We start from the raw sequence: 10,187 nt of genomic DNA, 5'->3' as shown, positions 1-10,187 counted from the left end.
TTTATTAATTATTATTATTATTACTATTTTTTGGTTATTAATTGGGCTTTCATACTGTTATATGTTATTGCTTTGTTGACTCAGTATAGTCAGACGTGAGTGTTGTTGCCTTTTGTCTCTCATTCTAGCTATATATATGATCGTCATTGCCTTCCGCCCATGTTCTGGTCAGATCAACAACTATCACTACCCATACTCACCGGTTTTGGCTAGATCTTAGCCAGTTTGGAGTTTTGACACACCCAACCACCACCCTTGGAATATTGGACGGTTGAGTGTCCATTTCTTAGCAGTTAGTGGCTGGTTACTTCCTCCCCAACTCGACATGGTCAGGCCAGTGGTGGGGTGAGCTCCAAGTTAATCTAACTCGATCCATGCAGTGTCCTAGGTAGAAGTAGTTTTAAACTTTTAAATGGGTAAGAAGTTGTTTTAAGTAAGAGGGATACTTGACACAAAATTTGAATACAATTAGATTTTGATTTGAATTCTTTATTAAACTTGCACTCTAATTCTTTACTAGCAAACTGATCAGGCAATTGAATGATCATATCCCTGGATTCAACTATCCAGTTTTTTTAAATCTTCTCTACAACTTCTTTCCCAAAATTTTTTTATAATTATTACAAGTTTGCGAGGGGAAATTTTAACCCTAGTTCTCTTTATAAAGAAGGCTATGTAATGTTGAGTAATGCTATGTCTACAAAATTTTCGCAATAATTTCAAAACAAATTTTAGGTGGTAAGTTATTACTAATTTTAATAAGTGTCCATCTTTGAAATTACTTTTTAGCCCACAAATAATAGCTTATCACCTAGGATTTGTTGTGAAAATTTTGTGAACATAATATTTCTCACTTTTTTTATATATTAAAAAATAACTCTATTATTTAATTGAAAATGATTAAACATTAAGACAAATTAGGATATAAATGAAAATTTGAGAAATTTCGACTTCAATTACAAATACTTCAAATGGTACAATGGATTTTTATTCCTAACTTAATGTTATCAATGAGGATGGAATCTTAATATAGTGAGTAATGCTAAGGTTACTACACATTTTACTATATGAAATTTACAAGTTGATATGTAACAATTCCAATTATTATTTTTTGCAGCAAAATCTGCCTAGAGAACACTGTGAGAAGAGATGGTGTGGTAGGATGAGAACCTTTCTGAGGGAGGTGGTGAGGGAGGTGGTCCAGGTGTTGAATAGTATTGATGTAGTATGAAAAGTTTCAATGAATGAATTATGCTATTTTGTATTGTTGGGGAAGATTTTTGAATGGGCCAAAAATAAAGAAAGGAGCCCAAAAATCTCCTTGGGTTCTTAGAAAATGCAATAAGATGGGGAAATCAATTCCAAAATTCCAATATTTGTTAAATAGAGATTATTGGTGCATTACAAGAATGAGCTTAAGGTGCTGGACAATAGAAAAATGGCAAAACATGAGAAACACATAAATCTGAAACTTTTCTTTACATACAGCAAGAAGGAGAATTTAAGAAAAGTAGTGAGGGAGAGAGGAAAGACTTGTTTGTGCCATTATTTTCACTCTTAAGACTTGAATATGAATATGGCTCCTATGATGTTGGTGTATGGGCTTTTACTCTAAGTTATGGTTTTGTAGGTAAAAGGTGGTTAGTTCCTTGGAATTTGAATAGGGGGTTTTATATCAAGCTTTGGAAGCTCTGTTTTGGTTCATTTTTCTTGTGTTTGGAAAAAGATTGGCTTTCTTTTAGAATTATTAAGGGAATTCTTTGCCAAATAAGATTGGGTGCCTTTCCCTAGCCCTTTTATGCCTCTTGGGAAGCTGGTCATGTCTGATGCAAGTTAAGCCCAAAAAAAGCCCAATGCAAGTTACTCACACAGAAATGAATCTGCAACAGGTTGATCAATGATTTAAGGATAAATAATTAGAATCCATAATGTCAAATAACAGAACAGGTTTGAATTCTAGAACGAATTGAATGATAAACCTTACAAGGGGATATATAAAAAGTAAAACCTGCAATCAGCCCTGCAGAAATGAATTCAGAACATAACCACTGAAAAGAGACATATTGGGTCTAATTATTTCTGTTGAGAAAAGGGCTTATAGAAAATATGTCACCAAAATAGGTATCAACATGTTTATAAAAAGAAAGGGGGGATAAATTTTTTTTAGCGGTGTGAGTGCAAAGGGATATCAATGCATTTTATCCTTGATCATATAAAAGTTATAGAAAGAGAAATGAGATCATTTTTTTTATTTTAACGCAGAGAATTGATTGATTACTGATAAAACTTATGGAAGTAAATCAACTTATAAATACAAACACTATGCTACAGATAAATAGTTCTTACACTTCATGTGCAGGATTCATAGTCCACAACATTTTATTCAATGTAAATTTCATGATAAAACTAGGAAATAGGATCTAGTACAATATCTTTGCCAATGATTCATCTTGAAGAGCATGAACTTGTACCACTCCCTGAAATATAAACAAGGACCACAAATCATACATCATAGTCAATCACCACCTACACCTTAAGCTTAACTTCAATTCGAATGATGCAATATTGAAATTCTAAGAATTCTATAGTTATGCCCAGCCCAACTTTGATTTTCTATTCATTATATTTGAAAATTCCCGTATAAAATCAAAGCCTTAAAGCATGTGATGTGAGGTGCAAAGTCATGATGTATATAAATGAGAAAAAAATTTATGCTCAACATAAAACCACTATTCATAGATTTCCCACTATTTATGCTAAAAAATTTATAAATAAATTATTTCATAGCCAATGAGCTAGCTGCAAATTTAGATAGAGTTCATATGCAGTATTTGTGAATCAAAATCCAAATGGCAACAACATTTAGCTGTGAATTAAATTACGTGTTCAAAGTTGGTGACTACAAGTCTACAACATTAACATGATATTAATGGTGTTATGTTTGAAGTAATACCTCTTAGCTAGATAATGACGACTTTCACTTACTAAAGGTGGCAGCTTCTTAGCTTTTCCAGCAACCAATTTACGTTTAGCACAGTAGCCACATAGATGCAATCCTTCATGTCATCGAAGAATTTGAAATAAGCATGCCTCCAGGTCCTGTTGAAGAAGAGAACTCCACAAACTGTCCAAAAACCAACCGCAAATCCAACTCCCATACCAATGTAGAAGTTGGAATTATTAGAGTCTTCTTCAGTTTTCCCAATTGGTGTCCTATTTTGAGATTCTTCCCCAATTGTGCAGTTTTTTGGAAGTGGATTACCACAAAGTTGAGGATTGCCAATGTAGCTGAATGCATCAAAAGTTTGAAGCTGGGAGCCTAATGGAATTTTGCCTGACAAGTTGTTGTATGACAAGTTCAAGCGACTAAGAAATGTCAAACTGGACAAGCTTAAAGGAATTTCACCTGATAGATGATTTTGTGAGAGATCAATAGACTCTAACTTTTTCATGATCCCTATTTTTTCTGGTATCTTTCCTATCAATTGATTTCGCGACAAGTTCAAAAAACACAATTCGGAAAGAACTGAAATTTCTGAAGGGATTGATCCAGACAAGTTATTACTTGAAAGATCTATCATCTTAACAAAGCCAAGGTTTTCTTCATATTCTAGTTCCAACCCTTTGGGAACCAACTTGAGATTCTCAAGATAGGTTCCACCATAATAGTACAAACCACCCAAATAATCGTAAGAATATTGAGCTTCAAATCTGGGTGTAGGTATTGTCATGGCGCTGATATTTTTCAAGCAATTTGGTATGTGTCCCGAAAGGCTATTATTGGCAAGATCCAACACTATAAGAGAAGAAAGTTGACATATTTGTAAAGGTATATGACCCTTGAATCCATTGGATGTTAATCGGAGAATTGTAAGATTTGTCATTTCTCCAATCCATGGTGGTATGGCCCCTGACAAAAGATTCTCACCTATATCAATGAGACTCAAATTTGAGCACTTCTTCAGTGACGAAGGTATATCTCCTGAGATACTATTGTTTTGCAGATGCAGTGATTGGAGTGCAACTAAAGAGCCCAGGGAGTATGGAATTCTACCCGATATATCATTGCTTCCCAAGTCTAGATGGGTCAAAGATTGCCAATACTTCCAGCAGTGAGGAAGTGCACCTGTTAAGAGATTATTTGATGCATCTAAAACCATTACTTGATTCTTTCTATTCATCTTTTGGCACATGAAAGAGGAAATTGGCCCAGAAATTGAGTTGTTAGCTATATTTAGCTCCTGGACATTTGTAGACAATTGTGGCATTTGACCTTTGAAATGATTAGATCTTAGATTTATGAAATGAGAGTTCAGCACAATCTCCGATACATCCCCTTCTATTTGGTTGTCAGAGAGATCGATTATTTTAATGTTTGAAGTCCAATTCCAGAACCAACCTGGAGCCTTGTCTGAAATTTCTGACTTGGACAAGAGTAAATGTCTAACGGATCTTTGTGTTTGTAGCCACATTGGAAAGTTGGGACCTATCTTGCAAGAGCTCATTGTGATAGTTGTAAGTTGAAAAGGAGGGACCCAATTGGATTTCACATTAAAGAATAAATGTGTATGAGAGATATCTAGATACTCTAATTTTGAGAGTTTAGTAAAATGCCCTTCGTCTACTGTGCCTGTTAAGAAATTATCTCCAACAAATAAGTACTCTAAATTTGAGAGGAGTCCAATAGTCTTTGGAATGGTACCATTTAACTGATTCTCAGAGAGCCATAATCCTTCCAAATAAGATAAATTCCCAATGGAAGAGGGAATTGGACCACTAAAAGAATTATCCAGCATATTGAGATATGTTAGATGTTTAAGCTGGCCCAACGACTCTGGAATTTTCCCAATTATCTTATTGGAATACAAGAATAAACTATCTAATTTCTGTAAATTGAAAATGCTCGTTGGTATCTCGCCTCTTAGATAATTGCGGGCCAGGTCAAGATACAAGAGGCTTGTAGTGAGATTAGAGAACCAATTAGGTATCTCATGACTGAAAAGATTATTGAAAAGATCAAGGTATTGAAGAGATGTGAAATTGACAAATCCAAGAGATGGATTCAGATTAACAAGTTCACAATCTGACGCGAATAGCATCGAAAGAGATGGGAACATACTCATTATTTGAAGCCAACCAACTTCTGATTGATGTTTGGAATTGCTCAAGTCAAGGTATTGAATGGAAGAGAGATTAGAGATCCAATGAAAGTTATCTGCATATAGATAATAATTACCTCCAAGATTCAGATGACGAAGGTTTGAAAGGTTCCCAAGCTGATGAGGAATGTGTCCAGAGAAGTTAGAATAACCGAGGTCAAGATGTGTCAGACTAGCCATTGAACCAAGAAAAGTTGGGATAGGAGTACAATTAAAGTCATTGCCACTCAAATCCAATAAATTCAAATGCTCTAATTGGAGCAACGAACCACTAATCTCACCGCCTAACCTCGAATCAGAGAGGTGGAGCTCAGTGACTCGGCCAGTTTTGTTGTCATAGACAACTCTGTCCCATCTAGAGCAATCTTCTTGGTCAGACCAGGATGAGAGATTTTTCGAAGGATCACTGAGACCTTGTTTGAAGTTTAGAAGTGCTTGCTTGTCTTTTTCATTGCAAGTGACATTTGACTCTGCTTTGCAGAAGAAGCTGAAGGTTGTGGCAAAGAACCATAGTAGAAAAAGCACATGAGCAACAAAAGAGGCACCCATGACAAAGCAATAACGAAGGAAGGGATTCGGGTTCTAAAGGAAAGTTTGGAGGAAGAAAAGTTGAGTGTGAGTAGTGGTGATGCAATCGGAGACCACTGGCTACTCATAATATTTGTATTGTTTTGAGAATATCTTTTTTATTTTTTATTTTTTAATTATATCTTTTATGAATACTTTGGCTTGTTGACTCCAAACCGTATTACATGTAACCGTGTGATGATTTTTCATTTTGTATCATATTCTTGATTTGTTTACTTTGTTTTGCGCACCATTTTCCTGTGGGTACCGTCATTTTCGGGTACTTGGGAGCTTAAACTTTTAGGTACTCTAAATACATTAATATAATATGGGTCCGGTTAATATGTGCCCTTAGGGCACACATTAAGTTTTCTGTTTTTGGAAACATTTTCTCGAGAATTGAAAAAGTAATTACACTTTTTCAATTCTCGAGAAAATATTTCCAAAAACAGAAAACTTAATGTGTGTCCTTAGGACACACATTAGTAAAATCTATATAATATTATAAGTAAAAGTTAACCGATACTATAAATACATTAATTTAGAAATTATTTTAAAAAAAATTTGTGAGAAAAGAAAAAAAAAGGAACTAACTCACTTTATAGTTTTGTTTTTATTTTTTTATTTTATTTCCCGTTAAAGTGATATTTACACTTTCTTAATATAATAGCTGATTCTATTTTTGCCCACAAATTATTCGATTTTTGCTGAAAGTCTTCCATAAAAGCAAATTGTCTTTCCAAGTGGTTCTTCAAGACTTTGATAGCTGGCTTTTTTCTTTTTTCTTTTATTTTTTGGTGACTTGTTGATCAATATTTTTGCATTGTTATCCTAAAGTGCACCAGAAATTTTATGTAATAAAGGCTATATGCAGTTGTCCAAATTCGGTGACTTGTTGACTTGTTGCCTCTTTCAGGTAGTGGTGATGCAATTGGAGACTACCAGCTCCTGATAATATTTATGTTGTTTTGAGAATATTCTATCTAGTTTTTTGTTTAAAATTTCTTGCTGAAAGTTATTAAAATATATTCCTAACTTGAAAAAATTTTAAAAAGAAAGAGAATACAAGAAAAAATGTGATTTTAAAAGTTGTATATAAAAGCTAAAAGTTAAAAACTAAGTTTATAAGCTCATGCCAATTAAACACTATAGAGCGATTCTTCCCCAAAAAACAAATCATATTTTTTATGAATAGGGCCTGTTTTTTTACTAAGTTTGAATAAGGTATTTTGGATTTTTTAATATACGTGTGGATGAATAAATATGTTAAAATATATGTAAGTGTGTTTGAAATGTGTGTTGAGTAGATTACCAAACGGTTTGTTGACTTAAGAAACCAAAATGTCTTTCACGTAGCTGCGAAATGATTGTTCTTTATTCTTATTAAAGTTTTTAAGACTTTGACACTTTGATTATTTTTGTTTTGTTGTTGTCTGTGACGTGTTTTGCAATGGCACTCTCGTACCTCTATTTTTCTGCAAAGTTTTTGATAATTGTTTGAATAAGGACTTTTTCCCATGAGCATGTTGTATTGTATATGGCTTTGGACTAATCTTCCACACCTTGATCATTTTTTTCGTTTTTATTTTATTGTACAAAAGTAAAATCTAATCTATGAAATACTGTTTATGCACAATTGGTTTGCACAAAAGTAAATTTTCATTTAAATTCTACATTAAATGACATGATTGCTGGCTAATTCTATTTCAAGGTTGATATCTCTACCCAATGTTCTACTAGTGGATATAAATAGTATTTTAGGCATTGGATACTCATTACTCATTAGAGAGAGTAATGTAGTAGAATTTAGATCCTCTAGATTTTTTAAGGTATTTTATCAATAGATTTTCTTAAATTCTAACCACACTTTAGATTTAATGGTCTAAATTTTGCTATATCAGCATTCCATTAACAATATTCTTAAAGTAATAAAATAATGTTGCAAACAAAACAATTAAGATTATTGTTAGTGGGATGCTGACATGACAAAATTTAGATCATTAAATCATTAAAGTATGGTTAAGATTTAAGAAAATTTATTTGGTAGAGTATCCAAAGAAATGTAGAAGATTTGAATTCAATGTGGGATGATTTCCTAGTTTTCAGCAATTGAGAGTGAGTAATTATTGAGTACTCTTGGAGTACCATAAATATATACTCCTCCCTCTCACATAATTGTGGGTCCCACTAGTTAAATTTATGGTGGGACTCACAATTCATGTGAGAGAAAGGAGTACGCATTTATAGTACTCCCGTAATATTCAATAATTTTCCCAATTGATATATACTCATTAGCCAAATTTGGAGACATTTTATGAAGGTTTATTGTGTTGAGATTTTTTCAGTGCCAAAGTTTTCCGATTTAATAAATTTAACCCCCAAAATAAAAGAATGCCATACTTTCAAATAAATTTAGTCACACTGAAGTACAATATTTAAAGGGTTATAAGTTAAAAGAAAAGAAGCTTTATTAATACTTATGCTAAACCGAAAAATGCGTTCTCTAAATTTAACAGAAATCCATTTAAGTCATCTAACTTTGCTTTGGTTTAATTGAATTTTCTATGTTTCAAATTTATTCAATTTATGCCTTTTGTCCAATTGTGTTAAAAAATTGCCATTAAGGTAATTAACTAAAGAAAAAAGATAATTTGAGAAACAAATTCTCACGTAGAAAGTCTATCATATATAAATAAATATATATATATATATACTTTTATAGATTTTTTTTTTTCATGTGGGAAAAATATTGTTTTAATGGCAAATTTTTAAGGAAATTGGATGAAATGTCTAAATTGAATAAATTTGAAATTTAGAGAACTAAATAAAACAAAAATAAAATTAGAAGTCTGAATTGAATTTCAGTCAAATTTAGAGGGGTGCATTTTGTATTTTAGCCTAATACTTATAACACACTCTTCACTACTTCACCTTTTGTTTTCTTATTTCCTCACTCTTGATTCTTACTATCTAACACTCATTCTTAATGGATGCTACCCTTCTTGGATACTGTGATGCATTTCATATGAGCCCCTTATAAAGAATGGAAACGTTATATTTATAATATTTTTACAATATTTTTACAATAAATTATAGTAAATTGTTATTAATTTTAACTTAAATCCATCATTAAAATGATTTTTTTGCTCAATAACAACAGCTAATTAAAACTTGTCATCTAAAATTTATTGTGAAAATATTGTAAAAATATTATAAATAAGTAGCATAGAGCATTTCTCTACATAGAAATCAACATATACTACGCTTATAAGAGCATCTCCAATCGTGTAGCTAAATGCATAAAAATATCTATAATAGAGAATGGCACCCTAAAAATAGTCTCCAATGGACTCTCTATACCTGGAAATTTTTTTTGGTCATGAACAGTAACTCATCTAGTCTGATGGATTACTATTCATTCTTCAAATATTTTTTTCTATTATAATAATAATCAAGTATTGAATAAAAAAATATTGAGAGATGTGTAATTGTTAAAAAAAAGAATAAATAATGAATGAAGAAATAATATTTAAATGAAATAGAGAATGAAATGAAAAATATATTTAAAAAAGTGGATATTAAAAGATAAAAATAACTGTTAATTCTATAAATAATACAAAATTTTTTCTAACCTACTGAAAATACTATAAAAAGCATTAAAATGCATATAACCTAAAAAGCAAAAGAAAGCTATCTTATAGTTTGCAAATGTTGAAAGGAAGAGGAGTCAACAAAAGCAAGTCTTCTTCTTGTAGAGGAATAAAAAGCATTAAAAAGTCTATAATCTAAAAAGTAAAAGAAAGCTATCTTATAGTCTGCAAATGTTGAAAGGGAGAGAGGAGTCAACAAAAGCAAGTCTTTCTGCCAGTGCAGGAATAAAAAGCATTAAAAAGTCTGTAACCTAAAAAGTAAAAGAAAGCTATCTTATCTGGTCTGCAAATGTTGGAAGGAAGAGGAGTCAACAAAAGCAAGTCTTTCTTTCTGTGCAGGAATAAAAAGCATTAAAAAGTCTATAACCTAAAAGGTAAAAGAAAGCTATCTTATATAGTCTACAAATGTGAGGAGTCAACAAAAGCAAGTCTTCTTCCTGTGGAAGAATAAAAAGCATTAAAAAGTCTATAGCCTAAAAAGTAAAAGAAAGCTATCTTATAGTCTGCAAATGATGAAATGAAGAGGAGTCAACAAAAGCAACTCTTTTAGGTTTCTTTGACAATGTGAAAGACAACCTACCAAATGCAAAGCACATGAAATTTTTTAAGGGTCCGATTAATGTGTCTTAAAGATACACATTAAGTCATTCGTTTTTAAAAATATTTTTTTGAAAATTGAAAAAATTGTCAGTATTTTTTCAATTTTCAAAAAAATATTTTTAAAAGTGATTAATTATTGTGTGTCCTTAAGACACATATTAAAAAAATCTATTTTTTAAAAATAATTAATCTTATATACCGTCTTACACGT

General features: G+C 31.8%; 1 protein-coding gene across 2 annotated transcripts; it reads right to left on the bottom strand.

Moving 5' to 3' along the window:
* Window positions 1-2,329: 2,329 nt before the first annotated feature.
* On the bottom strand, window positions 2,330-5,795 carry LOC115988648 (receptor-like protein EIX2). 2 transcript variants are annotated; one of them, XM_031112234.1, is made up of 3 exons: window positions 5,120-5,795; window positions 2,954-3,334; window positions 2,330-2,477 (listed from the first exon to the last, which is right to left on the bottom strand). In XM_031112234.1, the coding sequence occupies exons 1-2, from the start codon at window positions 5,706-5,708 to the stop codon at window positions 2,985-2,987; spliced, it is 939 nt and encodes a 312-aa protein (XP_030968094.1). In that variant the 5' UTR covers window positions 5,709-5,795; the 3' UTR covers window positions 2,330-2,477; window positions 2,954-2,984. The 2 variants fall into 2 exon arrangements, with proteins under 2 accessions (XP_030968094.1, XP_030968093.1); XM_031112233.1 differs by lacking the exon at window positions 5,120-5,795 and having other exon boundaries at window positions 2,954-5,113.
* Between the last annotated feature and the right edge of the window lie 4,392 nt (window positions 5,796-10,187).

The sequence above is a fragment of the Quercus lobata genome, chromosome 5 (assembly GCF_001633185.2).
Source record: "Quercus lobata isolate SW786 chromosome 5, ValleyOak3.0 Primary Assembly, whole genome shotgun sequence".
Classification (NCBI taxonomy): domain Eukaryota; kingdom Viridiplantae; phylum Streptophyta; class Magnoliopsida; order Fagales; family Fagaceae; genus Quercus; species Quercus lobata.
Note: the sequence above shows the minus strand (reverse complement) of the source record. Positions and strands in the feature narration are given on the sequence as shown.

What these genes read in the sequence shown, in the direction of transcription:
- LOC115988648 (XM_031112233.1), bottom strand. Translation starts at nt 5,099, where the DNA reads ATGCTATTCGCGTCAGATTGTGAACTTGTTAATCTGAATCCATCTCTT.